This window comes from Thalassophryne amazonica, chromosome 12, assembly GCF_902500255.1.
Source record: "Thalassophryne amazonica chromosome 12, fThaAma1.1, whole genome shotgun sequence".
Classification (NCBI taxonomy): Eukaryota; Metazoa; Chordata; class Actinopteri; order Batrachoidiformes; family Batrachoididae; genus Thalassophryne; species Thalassophryne amazonica.
In genome coordinates this window covers 99,963,522-99,985,112 of record NC_047114.1, presented here as the reverse complement: position 1 = coordinate 99,985,112, position 21,591 = coordinate 99,963,522, and the positions used below count along the sequence as shown (strand labels likewise).

Genomic DNA, 21,591 nt, shown 5'->3' with positions numbered 1-21,591 from the left:
TCTCTGCAGAAGCATGTGGACCAGGACTCACCACAGACAAAAGACCTCTCTGCAGAAGTACATGGAACAGGGCTCAGCAGAGACAGAAGACTTCTCTGCAGAAGAACATGGACCAGGGTTCAGCAGAGACAGAGGACCTCTCTGCAGAAGCACATGGACCAGGACTCACCAGAGACAAAAGACCTCTCTGCAGAAGTACATGGAACAGGGCTCAGCAGAGACAGAAGACTTCTCTGCAGAATAACATGGACCAGGGTTCAGCAGAGACAGAAGACCTCTCTGCAGAAGCACATGGACCAGGGCTCAGCAGAGACAGAGGACCTCTCTGCAGAAGCACATGGATCAGGGTTCAGCAGAGACAGAAGACCTCTCTGCAGCAGCACATGGACCAGGTCTCACCAGAGACAGAAGACGTCTCTGCAGACGTACATGGACCAGGACTCACCAGAGACAGAAGACCTCTCTGCAGAAGCACATGGACCAGGGCTCAGCAGAGACAGAAGACCTCTCTGCAGAAGCACATGGACCAGGACTCACCAGAGACAGAAGACCTCTCTGCAGAAGCACATGGACCAGGACTCACCAGAGACAGAAGACCTCTCTGCAAAAGCACATGGACCAGGACTCACCAGAGACAAAAGACCTCTCTCCAGAAGTACATGGAACAGGGCTCAGCAGAGACAGAAGACTTCTCTGCAGAAGAACATGGACCAGGGTTCAGCAGAGACAGAGGACCTCTCTGCAGAAGCACATGGACCAGGGCTCAGCAGAGACAGAAGACCTCTCTGCAGAAGCACATGGACCAGGTCTCACCAGAGACAGAAGACGTCTCTGCAGAAGTACGTGGACCAGGACTCACCAGAGACAGAAGACATCTCTGCAGAAGCACATGGACCAGGACTCACCAGAGACAGAAGACCTCTCTACAGAAGCACATGGACCAGGACTCACCAGAGACAAAAGACCTCTCTGCAGAAGTACATGGAACAGGGCTCAGCAGAGACAGAAGACTTCTCTGCAGAAGAACATGGACCAGGGTTCAGCAGAGACAGAGGACCTCTCTGCAGAAGCACATGGACCAGGGTTCAGCAGAGACAGAAGACCTCTCTGCAGAAGCACATGGACCAGGACTCACCAGAGACAGAAGACCTCTCTGCAGAAGCATGTGGACCAGGACTCACCAGAGACAGAAGACCTCTCTGTAGAAGCATGTGGACCAGGACTCACCAGAGACAGAAGACCTCTCTGCAGAAGCACATGGACCAGGGCTCAGCAGAGACAGAAGACCTCTCTGCAGAAGCACATGGACCAGGGTTCAGCAGAGACAGAAGACCTCTCTGCAGAAGCACATGGACCAGGGCTCAGCAGAGACAGAAGACCTCTCTGCAGAAGCACATGGACCAGGGTTCAGCAGAGACAGAAGACCTCTCTCCAGAAGCACATGGACCAGGGCTCAGCAGAGACAGAAGACCTCTCTGCAGAAGCACATGGACCAGGACTCACCAGAGACAAAAGACCTCTCTGCAGACGTACATGGAACAGGGCTCAGCAGAGACAGAAGACTTCTCTGCAGAAGAACATGGACCAGGGTTCAGCAGAGACAGAGGACCTCTCTGCAGAAGCACATGGACCAGGGCTCAGCAGAGACAGAAGACCTCTCTGCAGAAGCACGTGGACCAGGACTCACCAGAGACAGAAGACGTCTCTGCAGAAGCACATGGACCAGGACTCACCAGAGACAGAAGACCTCTCTGCAGAAGCACATGGACCAGGACTCACCAGAGACAAAAGACCTCTCTGCAGAAGTACATGGAACAGGGCTCAGCAGAGACAGAAGACTTCTCTGCAGAAGAACATGGACCAGGGTTCAGCAGAGACAGAAGACCTCTCTGCAGAAGCACATGGACCAGGGCTCAGCAGAGACAGAAGACCTCTCTGCAGAAGCACATGGACCAGGTCTCACCAGAGACAGAAGACGTCTCTGCAGAAGCACATGGACCAGGACTCAGCAGAGACAGAAGACGTCTCTGCAGAAGCACATGGACCAGGACTCACCAGAGACAGAAGACCTCTCTGCAGAAGCACATGGACCAGGACTCACCAGAGACAAAAGACCTCTCTGCAGAAGTACATGGACCAGGGTTCAGCAGAGACAGAGGACCTCTCTGCAGAAGCACATGGACCAGGGTTCAGCAGAGACAGAAGACCTCTCTGCAGAAGCACATGGACCAGGACTCACCAGAGACAGAAGACCTCTCTGCAGAAGCACGTGGACCAGGACTCACCAGAGACAGAAGACCTCTCTGCAGAAGCATGTGGACCAGGACTCACCAGAGACAGAAGACCTCTCTGCAGAAGCACATGGACCAGGGCTCAGCAGAGACAGAAGACCTCTCTGCAGAAGCACATGGACCAGGGTTCAGCAGAGACAGAAGACCTCTCTGCAGAAGCACATGGACCAGGGCTCAGCAGAGACAGAAGACCTCTCTGCAGAAGCACATGGACCAGGGTTCAGCAGAGACAGAAGACCTCTCTCCAGAAGCACATGGACCAGGGCTCAGCAGAGACAGAAGACCTCTCTGCAGAAGCACATGGACCAGGACTCACCAGAGACAAAAGACCTCTCTGCAGACGTACATGGAACTGGGCTCAGCAGAGACAGAAGACTTTTCTGCAGAAGAACATGGACCAGGGTTCAGCAGAGACAGAGGACCTCTCTGCAGAAGCACATGGACCAGGACTCACCAGAGACAAAAGACCTCTCTGCAGAAGTACATGGAACAGGGCTCAGCAGAGACAGAAGACTTCTCTGCAGAAGAACATGGACCAGGGTTCAGCAGAGACAGAGGACCTCTCTGCAGAAGCACATGGACCAGGGTTCAGCAGAGACAGAAGACCTCTCTGCAGAAGCACATGGACCAGGACTCACCAGAGACAGAAGACCTCTCTGCAGAAGCACATGGACCAGGGCTCAGCAGAGACAGAAGACCTCTCTGCAGAAGCACATGGACCAGGGTTCAGCAGAGACAGAAGACCTCTCTCCAGAAGCACATGGACCAGGGCTCAGCAGAGACAGAAGACCTCTCTGCAGAAGCACATGGACCAGGGTTCAGCAGAGACAGAAGACCTCTCTGCAGAAGCACATGGACCAGGACTCACCAGAGACAGAAGACCTCTCTGCAGAAGCATGTGGACCAGGACTCACCAGAGACAGAAGACCTCTCTGCAGAAGCATGTGGACCAGGGCTCAGCAGAGACAGAAGACCTCTCTGCAGAAGCACATGGACCAGGACTCACCAGAGACAGAAGACTTCTCTGCAGAAGAACATGGACCAGGGTTCAGCAGAGACAGAGGACCTCTCTGCAGAAGCACATGGACCAGGGCTCAGCAGAGACAGAAGACCTCTCTGCAGAAGCACAAGGACCAGGACTCACCAGAGACAAAAGACCTCTCTGCAGAAGTACATGGAACAGGGCTCAGCAGAGACAGAAGACTTCTCTGCAGAAGAACATGGACCAGGGTTCAGCAGAGACAGAAGACCTCTCTGCAGAAGCACATGGACCAGGGTTCAGCAGAGACAGAATACCTCTCTGCAGAAGCACATGGACCAGGGCTCAGCAGAGACAGAAGACCTCTCTGCAGAAGCACATGGACCAGGGTTCAGCAGAGACAGAAGACCTCTCTGCAGAAGCACATGCACCAGGTCTCACCAGAGACAGAAGACGTCTCTGCAGAAGTACATGGACCAGGACTCAGCAGAGACAGAAGACGTCTCTGCAGAAGCACATGGACCAGGACTCACCAGAGACAGAAGACCTCTCTGCAGAAGCACATGGACCAGGACTCACCAGAGACAGAAGACTTCTCTGCAGAAGAACATGGACCAGGGTTCAGCAGAGACAGAGGACCTCTCTGCAGAAGTACATGGAACAGGGCTCAGCAGAGACAGAAGACTTCTCTGCAGAAGAACATGGACCAGGGTTCAGCAGAGACAGAGGACCTCTCTGCAGAAGCACATGGACCAGGGTTCAGCAGAGACAGAAGACCTCTCTGCAGCAGCACATGGACCAGGTCTCACCAGAGACAGAAGACCTCTCTGCAGAAGCACATGGACCAGGACTCACCAGAGACAGAAGACCTCTCTGCAGAAGCACATGGACCAGGACTCACCAGAGACAAAAGACCTCTCTCCAGAAGTACATGGAACAGGGCTCAGCAGAGACAGAAGACTTCTCTGCAGAAGAACATGGACCAGGGTTCAGCAGAGACAGAGGACCTCTCTGCAGAAGCACATGGACCAGGGCTCAGCAGAGACAGAAGACCTGTCTGCAGAAGCATGTGAACCAGGACTCAGCAGAGACAGAAGACGTCTCTGCAGAAGCACATGGACCAGGACTCACCAGAGACAGAAGACCTCTCTGCAGAAGCACATGGACCAGGACTCACCAGAGACAAAAGACCTCTCTGCAGAAGTACATGGAACAGGACTCACCAGAGACAAAAGACCTCTCTGCAGAAGTACATGGAACAGGGCTCAGCAGAGACAGAAGACTTCTCTGCAGAAGAACATGGATCAGGGTTCAGCAGAGACAGAGGACCTCTCTGCAGAAGCACATGGACCAGGGTTCAGCAGAGACAGAAGACCTCTCTGCAGAAGCACATGGACCAGGGCTCAGCAGAGACAGAAGACCTCTCTGCAGAAGCACATGGACCAGGGTTCAGCAGAGACAGAAGACCTCTCTGCAGAAGCACATGGACCAGGTCTCACCAGAGACAGAAGACGTCTCTGCAGAAGTACATGGACCAGGACTCAGCAGAGACAGAAGACGTCTCTGCAGAAGCACATGGACCAGGACTCACCAGAGACAGAAGACCTCTCTGCAGAAGCACATGGACCAGGACTCACCAGAGACAAAAGACCTCTCTGCAGAAGTACATGGAACAGGGCTCAGCAGAGACAGAAGACTTCTCTGCAGAAGAACATGGACCAGGGTTCAGCAGAGACAGAGGACCTCTCTGCAGAAGCACATGGACCAGGGTTCAGCAGAGACAGAAGACCTCTCTGCAGAAGCACATGGACCAGGGCTCAGCAGAGACAGAAGACCTCTCTGCAGAAGCACATGGACCAGGGTTCAGCAGAGACAGAAGACCTCTCTGCAGAAGCACATGGACCAGGTCTCACCAGAGACAGAAGACGTCTCTGCAGAAGTACATGAACCAGGACTCAGCAGAGACAGAAGACGTCTCTGCAGAAGCACATGGACCAGGACTCACCAGAGACAGAAGACCTCTCTGCAGAAGCACATGGACCAGGACTCACCAGAGACAAAAGACCTCTCTGCAGAAGTACATGGAACAGGGCTCAGCAGAGACAGAAGACCTCTCTGCAGAAGTACATGGAACAGGGCTCAGCAGAGACAGAAGACCTCTCTGCAGAAGCACATGGACCAGGGTTCAGCAGAGACAGAAGACCTCTCTGCAGAAGCACATGGACCAGGGCTCAGCAGAGACAGACGACCTCTCTGCAGAAGCACATGGACCAGGGTTCAGCAGAGACAGAAGACCTCTCTGCAGAAGCACATGGACCAGGTCTCACCAGAGACAGAAGTCGTCTCTGCAGAAGTACATGGACCAGGACTCAGCAGAGACAGAAGACGTCTCTGCAGAAGCACATGGACCAGGACTCACCAGAGACAAAAGACCTCTCTGCAGAAGTACATGGAACAGGGCTCAGCAGAGACAGAGGACCTCTCTGCAGAAGCACATGGACCAGGGTTCAGCAGAGACAGAAGACCTCTCTGCAGAAGCACATGAACCAGGACTCAGCAGAGACAGAAGACCTCTCTGCAGAAGCACATGAACCAGGACTCAGCAGAGACAGAAGACCTCTCTGCAGAAGCACATGAACCAGGACTCAGCAGAGACAGAAGACCTCTCTGCAGAAGCACATGAACCAGGACTCAGCAGAGACAGAAGACCTCTCTGCAGAAGCACATGGACCAGGACTGGATGATGCCACAGTTTGAGGCTCATTTAATTCTGATGAATATTTAATTCATTCATTGAATTTGAACCAAATGTGTCAATTTCATTTATACAATTGTAGATCTATAGATAGTTACTGATATGTAGTATTTAGAATATTATATATGTGTGTGTATGTACAGTAAATCCCGCCTAAATTGTCATTGTATAAATACTCGCACTCACTGGACAAAAGCAAATGTCTGAATACTTTTGTTTGGTACTTCAGTCTGGACGTGTCCAGTAACGAGGTACGAAATGAAGTTCAGCAGTGACACTCGCAGATTTGAGGAAAATGGACACCGTGTTTCCGTGATTAAAAGACCGGGCGTTTATTTTTTTCAAACCGTGCTCAGACCCGGCGTCTAAACGAGGCCCGGCGTCAATCAAGGACGGTGGTTATTAACAAAATGCTGCTTGTTGCCTGCACTGTAATATGGTGATAAGTTTCACACATATTCCTGGGTGATGAACCAAACCGTTTTAGATCAGAGCCCTCTGCGGGGCTGCAAACCCACCCCAGAGTCTGACACGCACCTGCCAAACAACTGAGACTGCAAAGTGCTGTGATTGGTCACTTTTATGTTTTCACTTCTTCCTCTCCTGTCATACTTTAATAGTTTTTGCAGTACACACACTGATTACATTTCAGTTATGGATCAAATATGTTTGGCAGAAAAGTCTGCAAATATGAACAACTTTATAATAAGGAAAAGATGCTCAAATTACCTGCAATTCATGGTGGGAAATTACGCCTACTGTATCATTGGCTTGGAGGTTGATGATTGTATAAAGACGTGGAGATCGTTGAGGGACAAATTAATCCAGAAAAAGCCGCTATTCCTGCAGTAAATTGCAGTAAGACGCCCACCAACGTGATGGAGAACTTCAAAAGGGTCACACGCCCGTGGATGTTGTTGCACGGCCCCGGAGTTACAGAGATGTAGAAGCATAAATCAGGCTTCAGGATTTTAAGGTACCACTCTGCAGCTGACTTAGAAAAGAAGAGTGACTTGACCAAATGTAATCTTTTTAATGCACATAATGTCTGGTGCTTATTTAAGCCAGACATTTCTTTTTTTTTTCCAGATGTAGTTTTGACCCGGTCATTAAATGAGGCAGGTCCCAATTCAAGGTCAGCCTTTAAATCAAGGAAATACGCAAGTCTAATTGGTGCTGGTGATTCCCCGTAGATCATTCAGCGCCTCCTGACTGTAACTAATCTGTTACATACATATAACAGATTTTGATTATAACAGACACAATTCACTGCACTTGAATCCATTATATGTGAGTTTTACTGTATATAGTTATTCATTCATATGTAGTATTTATTATATTTGTGCAGATATCTGTGTGTGTATAGATTTTGATATTTTCTTCTTCTTTCGGCTGTTCCCGTTAGGGGTCGCCACAGCAGATCATCTGTCTCCATCTCACCCTGTCCTCTGTATCTTCCACCTGCATGTCCTCTCTCAGCACATCCATAAACCTCCTCTTTGGTCTCCCTCTTCTCCTCCTGCCTGGTGTCTCCATCCTCAGCATCCTTCTCCCTATATACCCTGGTTCCCTCCTCTGCACATGTCCAAACCATCTCAATCTCACCTCTCTGACTTTGTCTCCAAACCGTCCCACCTGAGCTGTCCCTCTGATATGTTCATTCCTAATCCTGTCCATCCTCTTCACCCCCAAACAGAATCACAACATCTTCAGCTCTGCCTCCTGTCTTTTTGTTAGTGCCACCGTCTCTAAGCCGTCCAACAGAGCTGGTCTCACTGCTGTCTTGTAAACTTTCTCCTTCACTCTTGCTGATATTCTTCAGTCACAAATCACTCCTGCCACCTTTCTCCACCCACTCCCAGTGGTGGGCACAGCTAACCAAAAAATTAGCTTCTATAACAGATAATCAGCTAACTGAAAAGTTATGTTTTATAAAGCTAAACCGATAAACCACCCAAAAATTTATCAGAAGTTACGGCTAACCAATAACTTTCAGTATTGTCTCCGGTACACTTGCAACTACTAACAAGCTGATTTTGAGTTTTAACACCACAATCGCTTCTGGTAGCATCAAAGGCAACAACAGACCCAAACAATGAGTCAGCACTTCTGTCTTTGTGCATCCTGCCCCCTGCTGGAAGCTCCTGTTTACTACATAACTTCCAGCAGTGAAGCAGTTGAGAGAAGCCGCAAAGCTCAAATCTCTACGCAGTAGCAGTGTCGCCGTGAGGCGGAGGTCTTGGAAAATAAAGCAGTGCTGACTGTTGGGAAAGTGTAGTGACACGGACCCACAACAGGGGGCGCAAATGAACGGTCAATAGATGAGCAAAAATATAACAATTTAATGTTGTGAATGTGCACAACGAACATACAGACAATCTCAGAATATCATAACAGTCAATACACAAAGGTGACGTGTGGGCAGGCTCGAGGATAGAAGACGTCTGTCCGGAGAAGAGCCGGAACCACACGATTTCCGCCGCCCCAGAACCTGGTGAATACTGGAGCCGCCAAGTCCCGAATTCCCAGGTGATCACCGTCCCCGACTGTCGGATCTGGTACTGCTGGCGAAGAACAAAGACAGTCAAGTGTGGGTGTGTGTACACCCAGTAACAACAACGGTGGGAATGCCACCTCCACCTCTCACTCAATAACTTGCAGAGTACTGAAGATTCCTCAGGGAAAAGAGTGCCTTCTAGCGCTCTCTCAGCTTCCACTGACAGCGGTACCGGTACTCCTGCAAACACTCACAATATACAAACAATATTGCAAAACGGCTGAGGATATTACCTCCAATGAAGTATGATATCTCGGCAACGAGGTGGAGATGACGTCTGGTCTTTATGGAGTGAGATGATGTTGAGTAGATGGGTGACAGCTGTCAAGAGGTAATGAGCGACAGCTGTCACCCCCGGCTGTGTCCATGGCGGCAGCGCCCTCTCGTGCCTGAAGCCCGCACTTCAGGCAGGGCGCCCACTGGTGGTGGGCCAGCAGTACCTCCTCTTCTGGCGGCCCACACACAACACTGACTTAAGGTTTTGATTTCTAAATAAAATTAATATTGATACAATAACTCCATTAATGTCAATTCTGTTATTTGTATATATATAATATAACATATCTTTTAATGTTGAATAATGCACTAATTCTGAAGTTTTGTAACAAACACAGACAGATGCCAACGGGATTATGGGTAAAATGTGCCTCCGCTAACGCTGATTGGTTGACTCATTCATTCTATGGAAAAACCAACACGTTAATGTGAGGTGTGTGTGTGTTGGTATTTACAAATAAATGTGCTTTTGTAAAATATGCCATTTTTTTTTATTTGTTAAAAAAACATTTACAAAAAGCCAAAAAGTCAAATTGTTATTTGACAGCCATCTGATATAACCGGGGTCAAAATAAATAGAACATTGCCATCTACTGGTGTCCAGATGCTCATACTGCCATGAACACTAAAATCAAATCAAATCAATTTATTTATATAGCGCCAAATCACAACAAACAGTTGCCCCAAGACACTTTATATTGTAAGGCAAAGCCATACAATAATTACGGAAAAACCCCAACGGTCAAAACGACCCCCTGTGAGCAAGCACTTGGCAACAGTGGGAAGGAAAAACTCCCTTTTAACAGGAAGAAACCTCCAGCAGAACCAGGCTCAGGGAGGGGCAGTCTTCTGCTGAGACTGGTTGGGGCTGAGGGAGAGAACCAGGAAAAAGACATGCTGTGGAGGGGAGCAGAGATCGATCACTAATGATTAAATGCAGAGTGGTGCATACAGAGCAAAAAGAGAAAGAAACACTCAATGCATTATGGGAACCCCCCAGCAGTCTAAGTCTATAGCAGCATAACTAAGGGATGTTTCAGGGTCACCCGATCCAGCCCTAACTATAAGCTAAGGATCTGGTTAGACACCATGTTTCTAAGATTTGTGGGGCCAAGTACAATAACTTCAGTTTTATCTGAGTTTAAAAGCAGGAAATTAGAGGTCATCCATGTCCTTATGTCTGTAAGACAATCCTGCAGTTTAGCTAATTGGTGTGTGTCCTCTGGCTTCATGGATAGATAAAGCTGGGTATCATCTGCGTAACAATGAAAATTTAAGCAATGCCGTCTAATAATACTGCCTAAGGGAAGCATGTATAAAGTGAATAAAATTGGTCCTAGCACAGAACCTTGTGGAACTCCATAATTAACCTTAGTCTGTGAAGAAGATTCCCCATTTACATGAACAAATTGTAATCTATTAGATAAATATGATTCAAACCACCGCAGTGCAGTGACTTTAATACCTATGGCATGCTCTAATCTCTGTAATAAAATTTTATGGTCAACAGTATCAAAAGCAGCACTGAGGTCTAACAGAACAAGCACAGAGATGAGTCCACTGTCCGAGGCCATAAGATCATTTGTAACCTTCACTAATGCTGTTTCTGTACTATGATGAATTCTAAAACCTGACTGAAACTCTTCAAATAGACCAGATGCAGATGATCAGTTAGCTGTTTAACAACTACCCTTTCAAGAATTTTTGAGAGAAAAGGAAGGTTGGAGATTGGCCTATAATTAGCTAAGATAGCTGGGTCAAGTGATGGCTTTTTAAGTAATGGTTTAATTACTGCCACCTTAAAAGCCTGTGGTACATAGCCAACTAACTAAAGATAGATTGATCATATTTAAGATCGAAGCATTAAATAATGGTAGGGCTTCCTTGAGCAGCCTGGCAGGAATGGGGTCTAATAGACATGTTGATGGTTTGGATGAAGTAACTAATGAAAATAACTCAGACAGAACAATCTGAGAGAAAGAGTCTAACCAAATACCGGCATCACTGAAAGCAGCCAAAGATAACGATACGTCTTTGGGATGGTTATGAGTAATTTTTCTCTAATAGTTAAAATTTTATTAGCAAAGAAAGTCATGAAGTCATTGCTAGTTAAAGTTAAAGGAATACTCGGCTCAATAGAGCTCTGACTCTTTGTCAGCCTGGCTACAGTGCTGAAAAGAAACCTGGGGTTGTTCTTATTTTCTTCAATTAGTGATGCGTAGTAAGATGTCCTAGCTTTACGGAGGGCTTTTTTTATAGAGCAACAGACTCTTTTTCCAGGCTAAGTGAAGATCTTCTAAATTAGTGAGACGCCATTTCCTCTCCAACTTACGGGTTATCTACTTTAAGCTGTGAGTTTGTGAGTTATACCACGGAGTCAGGCACTTCTGATTTAAGGCTCTCTTTTTCAGAGGAGCTACAGCATCCAAAGTTGTCTTCAATGAGGATGTAAAACTATTGACGAGATACTCTATCTCACTTACAGAGTTTAGGTAGCTACTCTGCACTGTGTTGGTATATGGCATTAGGGAACATAAAGAAGGAATCATATCCTTAAACCTAGTTACAGTTACTTTCTGAAAGACTTCTAGTGTAATGAAACTTATTCCCCACTGCTGGGTAGTCCATCAGAGTAAATGTAAATGTTATTAAGAAATGATCTGACAGAAGGGAGTTTTCAGGGAATACTGTTAAGTCTTCTATTTCCATACCAAAAGTCAGAACAAGATCTAAGATATGATTAAAGTGGTGGGTGGACTCATTTACTTTTTGAGCAAAGCCAATAGAGTCTAATAATAGATTAAATGCAGTGTTGAGGCTGTCATTCTCAGCATCTGTATGGATGTTAAAATCACCCACTATAATTATCTTATCTGAGCTAAGCACTAAGTCAGACAAAAGGTCTGAAAATTCACAGAGAAACTCACAGTAACGACCAGGTGGACGATAGATAATAACAAATAAAACTGTTTTTTGGGACTTCCAATTTGGATGGACAAGACTAAGAGTCAAGCTTTCAAATGAATTAAAGCTCTGTCTGGGTTTTTGATTAATTAATAAGCTGGAATGGAAGATTGCTGCTAATCCTCCGCCTCGGCCCGTGCTACGAGCATTCTGACAGTTAGTGTGACTCGGGGGTGTTGACTCATTTAAACTAACATATTCATCCTGCTGTAACCAGGTGTCTGTAAGGCAGAATAAATCAATATGTTGATCAATTATTATATCATTTACTAACAGGGACTTAGAAGAGAGAGACCTAATGTTTAATAGACCACATTTAACTGTTTTAGTCTGTGGTGCAGTTGAAGGTGCTATATTATTTTTTCTTTTTGAATTTTTATGCTTAAATAGATTTTTGCTGGTTATTGGTGGTCTGGGAGCAGGCACCGTCTCTACGGGGATGGGGTAATGAGGGGATGGCAGGGGGAGAGAAGCTGCAGAGAGGTGTGTAAGACTACAACTCTGCTTCCTGGTCCCAACCCTGGATAGTCACAGTTTGGAGGATTTAAGAAAATTGGCCAGATTTCTAGAAATGAGAGCTGCTCCATCCAAAGTGGGATGGATGCCGTCTCTCCTAACAAGACCAGGTTTTCCCCAGAAGCTTTGCCAATTATCTATGAAGCCCACCTCATTTTTTGGACACCACTCAGACAGCCAGCAATTCAAGGAGAACATGCGGCTAAACATGTCACTCCCGGTCCGATTGGGGAGGGGCCCAGAGAAAACTACAGAGTCCGACATTGTTTTTGCAAAGTTACACACCGATTCAATGTTAATTTTAGTGACCTCCGATTGGCGTAACCGGGTGTCATTACTGCCGACGTGAATTACAATCTTACCAAATTTACGCTTAGCCTTAGCCAGCAGTTTCAAATTTCCTTCAATGTCGCCTGCTCTGGCCCTCGGAAGACAATTGACTATGGTTGCTGGTGTCGCTAACTTCACATTTCTCAAAACAGAGTCGCCAATAACCAGAGTTTGATCCTCGGTGGGTGTGTCGCCGAGTGGGGAAAAACGGTTAGAAATGTGAACGGGTTGGCGGTGTACACGGGGCTTCTGTTTAGGGCTACGCTTCCTCCTCACAGTCACCCAGTCGGCCTGCTTTCCCGGCTGCTCGGGATCTGCCAGAGGGAAACTAACGGCGGCTAAGCTACCTTGGTCCGCACCGACTACAGGGGCCTGGCTAGCTGTAGAATTTTCCATGGTGCGGAGCCGAGTCTCCAATTCGCCCAGCCTGGCCTCCAAAGCTACGAATAAGCTACACTTATTACAAGTACCATTACTGCTAAAGGAGGCCGAGGAATAACTAAACATTTCACACCCAGAGCAGAAAAGTGCGGGAGAGACAGGAGAAGCCGCCATGCTAAACCGGCTAAGAGCTAGTAGCTGCGCTAAGCTAGCGGATTCCTAAAAACACACAAAGTTAATAACGTGTAAATAATTTAGAGGTGATTCAGCAGAGGGAGTGCTTTAGTTAAGGCACGTGAAGATAACACTGTGAAACAAATCGTTATCTAGGTAACTAGATCAATCTAACTGCGCAGATTAAACAGCTAACAGATACAGCAAAACACCGCTGTGCTTCAGAACAGGAAGTGATACAATACCGCAGTGAGAGCCAACCACCAGTAGAGGCAAGCAAGAGCAAGATGATGACAATGATGACACCACACCAAAAAGACTACTGGCCAATAGATGGCAGTAGAAACCGTGAAAACTTGCCAAAACAAAATTCCAGGTAATCTGTGCCTGCTACGTTTAAGATGCATGGAATTTAATAAACGCAAACTGAATTTCAGACATCTTATATATATATATCCATCCATCATTTTCTTCCACTTTATCCGGAGTCGGGTCGCAGGGGCAGCAGCTCAAGCAAAGCTGCCCAGACCTCCCGATCCACACACACCTCCCCCAGCTCCTCCGGGGGAACCCCAAGGTGTTCCCAAGCCAGCCGAGAGATGTAGTCCCTCCAGCGTGTCCTGGGTCTTCCCCGGGGCCTCCTCCCAGTGGGACGTGCCCGGTGTATATATATATATATATATATATATATATATATATAAAAACTCTGGAACAAAGACGACAGACAGTGTTTGACATAAACAAGATGTTAAAGAGAAAACAGGAATCGATTGCAGTGATTCCAACTGAAAATAATGGAGAAGCAACCTGGGTTTTTTCCCGCATTTTTACATAAAACAAACACAATAACAACGTCTATAAACCCAGAGAATATATTCACGAGAGTTTTAGGCACAATATACAAAGAGTTTAATGCTGTTGTCCATGTGGAGCCTGATCAGAGCGTCTCAAATGCGTTTCTTCTATCGTGAACGTACTGAGATTACCCATAATGCACCTGGACACAGCATGTCCACACTAAAACCTTGGTGCATTACTTTCAAAGTAAAACATATATCTGATATTTTCACTTTATAAAACTTCAGATGTGACATTAATTTAAATAACTTTTCCAAAATTAGTTTGGTTAAAATTTTAACCATAAGTTAAAACTGTATGCCTCTGAATGACTTGGGTGATATTGCCAGCATGTCAGTATGGGGTCAAAAGAAATGAGCGTTTTTCATTTCTGTGGTCAGTTGTCTTTTGCCTGCAGAGGATAGAACTGCACATCTACTACAAAACATTTAACAGGTAGATACTCAACTGATTTTAAACTTAATAAATGTTTGTAACTATAACTGATGGTTTTCAAAGTTATCTGAAAAGCTAATCCGATAATGAAAATATTATCTTCGATAATTAACAGTTAGCGGATTAGCAGAACTGTGCCCACCACTGCCCCCCACCCCTGCCTGCACTCTCTTCTTCACCTCTCTACTGCACTCTCCATTACTTTGGACAGTATTTAAACTCATCTACTTTCACCACTTCTACTCCTTGTAACTGCACTATTCCACTGGGCTCCCTCTCATTCATACACATGGACTCAGTCTTACTCCTACTGACTTTCATTCCCCTGCTCTCCAGGGCGTATCTCTATCTCTCCATGCTAGACTCAGCTTGCTTTTTAATCTCACTACAGATCACAAGGTCACCTGCAAGCATCATAGTCCATGGAGACTCTTGTCTGATCTCATCCGTCAACCTGTCCATCACCACTGCAAACAAGAAAGGACTCAGAGCTGATCCTTGGTGTAATCCCATCTCCGCCTTGAATTACTCTGTCATTCCTACTGCGCATCTCACCACTGTCACACTATTGTACATGTCCTGCACTACATTCACATACTTCTCTGCCACTCCAGACTTCCTCATACAATACCACAGCTCTTCTCTTGGCATACTGTCATAAGCTTTTTCTAAGTCCACAAACACACAATGTAACTCTTTCTGGCCTTCTCTGTACTTCTCCAACAGTATTCTCAAAGCAAATATTGCATCTGTAGTGCTCTTTCTCGGCATGAAACCATATTGCTGCTCACAGATCTTCACCTGTTTTCTAAGCCTAGCTTCTACTACTCTTCCCCATAACTTCATGCTGCGGCTGATCAACTTTATGCCTCTGTAGTTACTGCAGCTCTGCACATCACCTTTTTCTTAAAAATAGAAACCAGCACACTTTGTCTCCACTCTTGAGACATCCTTTCACTTTTCAACATTTTATTAAACAATCTGTTTAGAAACTCTACTGCCATCTCTCCTAGACATTCCCATGCCTCCACTGGAATGTCATCTTGACCAACTGCCTTTCCACTCTTCATCCTCTTCATGGTTGCCATCATTTCATCCTTACTAATCTCTTGTATTTCCTAATTTACTCTCTCCGCATCATCCAGCCTTTTCTCTTATTTTCTTCATTCATCAGCTTCTCAAAATATCCTCTCAACCTTCTCAACACACTCTCCTCACTTGTCAGCACATTACCATCTGCATTTTTTTCCACCCTAACCTGCTGCACATCCTTTCCAGCTTTGTCCCTTTGTCTGGCCAGTCGGTGCAACTCCTTTTCTCCTTCCTTGATGTTCAGCTTCTTGTACAGCTCGCTCAATACCATTTCCTTAGCGTTTACCTCTTTTCATCTTGTGCTGCATCTCCTTGTACTCCTGTCTGCTTTCTTCATCTGTCCAACTGTCTCAATTCATTTTTTTTTTTTTTTTTTGCCAACCTTCTCATACTTTTTTTTGCCTTCTTATACTTTTCTGGCCATCTTTGTTCCACCACCAAGTCCTTCCACTGTACAGATGTCTCACCCAGTACCGTCCTGTCTGTCTCCCTCACCACATCTGCAGTACTTTTCCAGTTGCTTCCCCTCCAACCAGTGCCTCTCTCACCTGCTCACTGAATTTCACTTAGATATTGATATATAGATATATAGCAAAAGTGGAATAAAGTCACCATCAAGTCATTCTCAAGTCATCAATCGGCAAGTCCCGAGTCAAGGCTCAAGTCATAATGACCACCAATTGTTTGCAAGCTAACTTGAGACTTGGCTTGGGACTTGCCAATTGATGACGAGAATGACTTGACAGTGACTTTGTCGCACCTGTGATATATAGATATTGATATGTAGTGTTTATTATACGAGGGCTGTCCGTAAAGTATAGGTCCTTTTTATTTTTTTCAAAAACTATATGGATTTCATTCATATGTTTTTACGTCAGACATGCTTGAACCCTCGTGCGCATGCGTGAGTTTTTCCACGCCTGTCGGTGACGTCATTCGCCTGTGAGCACTCCTTGTGGGAGGAGTCGTCCAGCCCCTCGTCGGAATTCCTTTGTCTGAGAAGTTGCTGAGAGACTGGCGCGTTGTTTGAGCAAAATTTTTTCTAAACCTGTGAGACACATCGAAGTGGACACAGTTCGAAAAATTAAGCTGGTTTTCAGTGAAAATTTTAACGGCTGATGAGAGATTTTGAGGTGATTCTGTCGCTTTAAGGGCTTTTCACGGTGCGAGACGTCGTGCAGCGCTCTCAGGCAGCGTCATCAGCCTGTTTCAAGCTTAAAACCTCCACATTTCAGGCTCTATTGATCCAGGACGTCGTGAGAGAACAGAGAAGTTTCAGAAGAAGTCGGTTTCAGCATTTTATCCGGATATTCCACTGTTAAAGGAGATTTTTTTAATGAAAGACGTGCGGACGGGTCCACGCGTCGGGACGCAGCCGACGCGGCGCGGCGGCACAGGAAAAACACCTCCGTGTTGATAACCATTTGTTAAAATCCAGTTGGCTTTTGATGGCTTTCAGTGGAGTGAGTATATGAGAAATTGTTTATCAGCTGGAGATGTTCCAACTTGTCCTTAAGGCTTCCAACGGAGGTGTTTTTCCTGTGGCGGAGCGTCGCGGCGGCTGCGTCCCGACGCTGCAATCCGCCCGCACGTCTTTCATTAAAAAAATCTCCTTTAACAGTGGAATATCCGGATAAAATGCTGAAACCGACTTCTTCTGAAACTTCTCTGTTCTCTCACGACGTCCTGGATCAGTAGAGCCTGAAATGTGGAGGTTTTAAGCTTGAACAGGCTGATGACGCTGCCTGAGAGCCCTGAGCGACGTCTCGCACCGTGGGAAGTCCTTAAAGCGACAGAATCACCTCAAAATCTCTCATCAGCTGTTAAAATTTTCACTGAAAACCAGCTTAATTTTTCGAACCGTGTCCACTTCGATGTGTCTCACAGGTTTAGAAAAAATTTTGATCAAACAAAGCGCCAGTCTCTCAGCAACTTCTCAGACAAAGGAATTCCGACGAGGGGCTGGACGACTCCTCCCACAAGGAGTGCTCACAGGCGAATGACGTCACCGACAGGCGTGGAAAAACTCACGCATGCGCACGAGGGTTCAAGCATGTCTGACGTAAAAACATATGAATGAAATCCATATAGTTTTTGAAAAAAATAAAAAGGACCTATACTTTACGGACAGACCTCGTATTCCTGCAGTTGTGTGTGTGTTGATGTGTTGTTTTGTTTTGTCGTGTCAGATGAAAATGCCAACCTGGGTCCTGCGATGAGATACGAGGAGATCGGTGAGTCGGTCACGTTGGCTCCAGGATCCATCTGGACTGGCGTGTCGTGTGTGGTGCTTTTCCTTCCGTGTGACCTCCTGGTTTGTTTGTATACGGTAAACGTGACGTTTACTGAGGCGTCTCTTTATTCCTGCCTGTGTGTCACCTGTAGAGTTGCGCATCTTGCTGCTGTGTGGCAGTGATCTCCTGGAGTCCTTCTGCATCCCTGGCCTTTGGAAGGACAGTGATGTAAGCACACTGTGGCCCCACCCCTACCCTCCCTGTGCCCCGCCCCTTTGCTTGCCCCATTGAAAGTATTTGTAAATATTGATTCAGTATTGACGGGTCATTTTGCCGACTTATTGGAAATCTTTGAGCGTGACTTTATAACTCACTAACCTGCCTGGAAACAGAATGTGCCGATTTATTTATTTATTATTATTACATTTAGGTCTGTGAAAATAAAAATAACAATCAAAAAATATAAAGAAGAAATCTTCATGTTTTGAGGAAATTTCTGGATTTCAAGTAAAGTTTCAGCATTAAAATGAAAACTATTTTGGCCTGGTTCTTTTGAGCTGGTTCTTTTGGTTTTGGTTCTTTTGAGTTGGTTCCAGCGGTTAATCCATTGGTTAGTTAGTAGGTCATTCGTTTTCCTGACTTGGTGTCCGTTTGCAGATGGAGGTGATTGTGGGTGACTTTGGGATCGTGGTGGTTCCACGTGACGGTGTCGACACAGAGCAGATCATGAATCACTCATCAGTTCTCCGCAAATACAAGGTCAGACTCCGCCTCTTCGGAACGTTTCTCCCACTACTTTTGGAATTTTGCTGGAATTGTTTCCTTCATGGCCTTTGTGCTGCTTTCAGGAAAACATCATTGTGGTCAAAGACGTGGTGGACCATCCCATGGCCATCGTCAGCTCCACCAAGAGCAGGTGGGCGGAGACACAATTGTCCTTTAAAATCACTTCAACCAAACTTTAAAACTTCAAACCAACTTTACTGGTTTATATCACCGCGAATTCAGTTCAGAACTCAGCTTTTCTCTCGACTCCTTCTGTGTTTCATGCTAACCCAATGCTAACACAACCACAAACAAGCTAGTCTGTGTTTAATGCTAACCTGATGCTAACACAACCACAAACAAGCTATTTTGTGTTTAACGCTAAATCAAATCAAATCAATTTAATTTATATAGCGCCAAATCACAACAAACAGTTGCCCCAAGGCGCTTTATATTGTAAGGCAAAGCCATACAATAATTACGTAAAAACCCCAATGGTCAAAACGACCCCCTATGAGCAAGCACTTGGCGACAGTGGGAAGGAGTCCCACAAACAAGCTATTCTTTGTTTAACGCTAACCTGACACTAACACGACCACAAACAAACTATTCTGTGTTTAACGCTAACCTGACACTAACATGACCACAAACAAGCTACTCTGTTTAACGCTAACCTAATGCTAACACGACCACAAACAAACTATTTTGTGTTTGCAAACACGACCACAAGCAAGCTATTCTGTGTTTAACGCTAACCTGACACTAACACGACCACAAACAAGCTAGTCTGTGTTTAATGCTAACCTGACACTAACACGACCACAAACAAGCTATTCTGTGTTTAACGCTAACCTGACACTAACACGACCACAAACAAGCTAGTCTGTGTTTAACGCTAACCTGACACTAACACGACAACAAACAAGCTATTCTGTGTTTAACGCTAACCTGACACTAACACGACCACAAACAAGCTAGTCTGTGTTTAATGCTAACCTGACACTAACACGACAACAAACAAGCTATTCTGTGTTTAACGCTAACCTGACACTAACACGACCACAAACAAGCTAGTCTGTGTTTAACGCTAACCTGACACTAACACGACAACAAACAAGCTATTCTGTGTTTAACGCTAACCTGACACATGACCACAAACAAGCTATTCTTTGTTTAACGCTAACCTGACACTAACACGACCACAAACAAGCTATTCTGTGTTTAACGCTAACCTGACACTAACACGACCACAAACAAGCTATTCTGTGTTTAACGCTAACCTGACACTAACACGACCACAAACAAGCTATTCTGTGTTTAACGCTAACCTGACACTAACACGACCACAAACAAGCTATTCTGTGTTTAACGCTAACCTGACACATGACCACAAACAAGCTATTCTTTGTTTAACGCTAACCTGACACTAACACGACCACAAACAAGCTATTCTGTGTTTAACGCTAACCTGACACTAACACGACCACAAACAAGCTATTCTGTGTTTAACGCTAACCTGACACTAACACGACCACAAACAAGCTATTCTGTGTTTAACGCTAACCTGACACTAACACGACCACAAACAAGCTATTCTGTGTTGGTTCACCCTGCTTCCAGTCTTCGTGCTAAGCTAACAGTTTCACCCTGCTTCCAGTCTTTATGTTATGCTAAACTAACAGTTTCACCCTGCTCCAGTCTTTGTGCTAATCTAGGCTAAATCAGGATTGAAACAATATGTTTGTGGGTAACTTTTGAAAGCAGATATTTGGTAGTTTGAATATTTCGTGAGCTAACGTGTTTTCGGGCCATCGGCAGACTGGCGCTGCAGCACGGCGACGGCCACGTGGCGGACTACCTGAGCCAGCCCGTCATCGACTACATCCTGCAGAGTCAGCTCTACATCAACGCCTCGGGTTAGAACCAACAACTTACCAACGCAAGAACAGTGACGGTGTGGGGGAGGGGCCTACGACAACCAACACCAATTACATCATTAACCCCGCCCTCAACAAAAAAAGCAGACTTCCTTGTCTTGGTGTCACTTGCTCGGGCTGCTGCTGCTCTGTCCAACAGGAGCGTTCGGTCTGTGTCATGTGACCTAAGATCGGGTGGGGGGCGGGGCTTGCTCCTGTTCCAGGAAACCCTAAAAGCTGCAGAGGTGATTCATTATTATTATTATTATTATTATTATTATTGTTATTATTATTATTAATATTCCCAAATGCTTTGTTGCTGTGACTCGTTTGCTTTCTATGTGTCAAAAACTAAACCTTCAGTGATGCATGACAGTCGACCATCTGCAGACGGATTTTTGGTTGTAAAAAGGTCCAATTCAGCCTGACACCATAAAAAGCAGAACGAAGCATCTGGCGAGCGTCTCCCAGTGGAACAGGAAGTCCTCGAGTTCTGGTTTTGTTCTGACGTAAACAGGCTTCATGACTTATCTACGATCAACCAACAAACAATCTGAAATCCAAATGTTTGTTTTGGGCAACTCATCAAAATGAGTTGAAATCAACTTTAACCAGTTTGCTGCTGGTTTAAAACCAGTTTACTGTTCACTCTAGCTGCTTTAGACCAGTGAACAACAGGAAATATCTTCTTTGGCCAAATTTCTTCTTGATAAATTATCAATAATGGTTTCAGCTCTACAATATTTAAACATACAACAAGCGTCCAGGTTCTGAGACAGTTTCTAGTTGTCCTCATCGGTTTTCTCTTTTCAGTTTGTGCTGCTTTTTATTATCACCCACTCAAGAACCCTACACTACCATTAAAGTGGTTCAACGAGAACTGAACCTCACGTGAGACTCATCTGAACCTTGTCAAACTCATCTGATCCTCATCTAAGACTCTCCTGAGTCTTGTCTTATACTCGTCTGATCCTTATTTGAAACTCACTGATCTTTGTCTGAGACTCACCTGAACCTCCTGCGACACTCATCCTTGTCTGAGACTTATTTGAGACTCATTTGAGACTT

The 21,591-nt window shown here is 45.7% G+C and overlaps 1 protein-coding gene across 2 annotated transcripts in view; it reads left to right on the top strand.

Annotated features, from left to right (window-relative positions):
* The window catches only part of nmnat2 (nicotinamide nucleotide adenylyltransferase 2), a 61,336-nt gene extending 40,380 nt beyond the window's left edge, over positions 1–20,956 (top strand). For both annotated transcript variants that reach the window (XM_034182882.1, XM_034182881.1), the window contains exons 7-11: positions 17,798–17,842; positions 17,994–18,070; positions 18,500–18,601; positions 18,691–18,758; positions 20,426–20,956. In XM_034182882.1, coding sequence (XP_034038773.1) covers positions 17,798–17,842; positions 17,994–18,070; positions 18,500–18,601; positions 18,691–18,758; positions 20,426–20,528 — 395 coding nt within the window. In that variant the 3' untranslated portion in view covers positions 20,529–20,956. The remainder of the gene's footprint in view (positions 1–17,797; positions 17,843–17,993; positions 18,071–18,499; positions 18,602–18,690; positions 18,759–20,425) is intronic.
* The last annotated feature ends 635 nt before the right edge of the window (positions 20,957–21,591 follow it).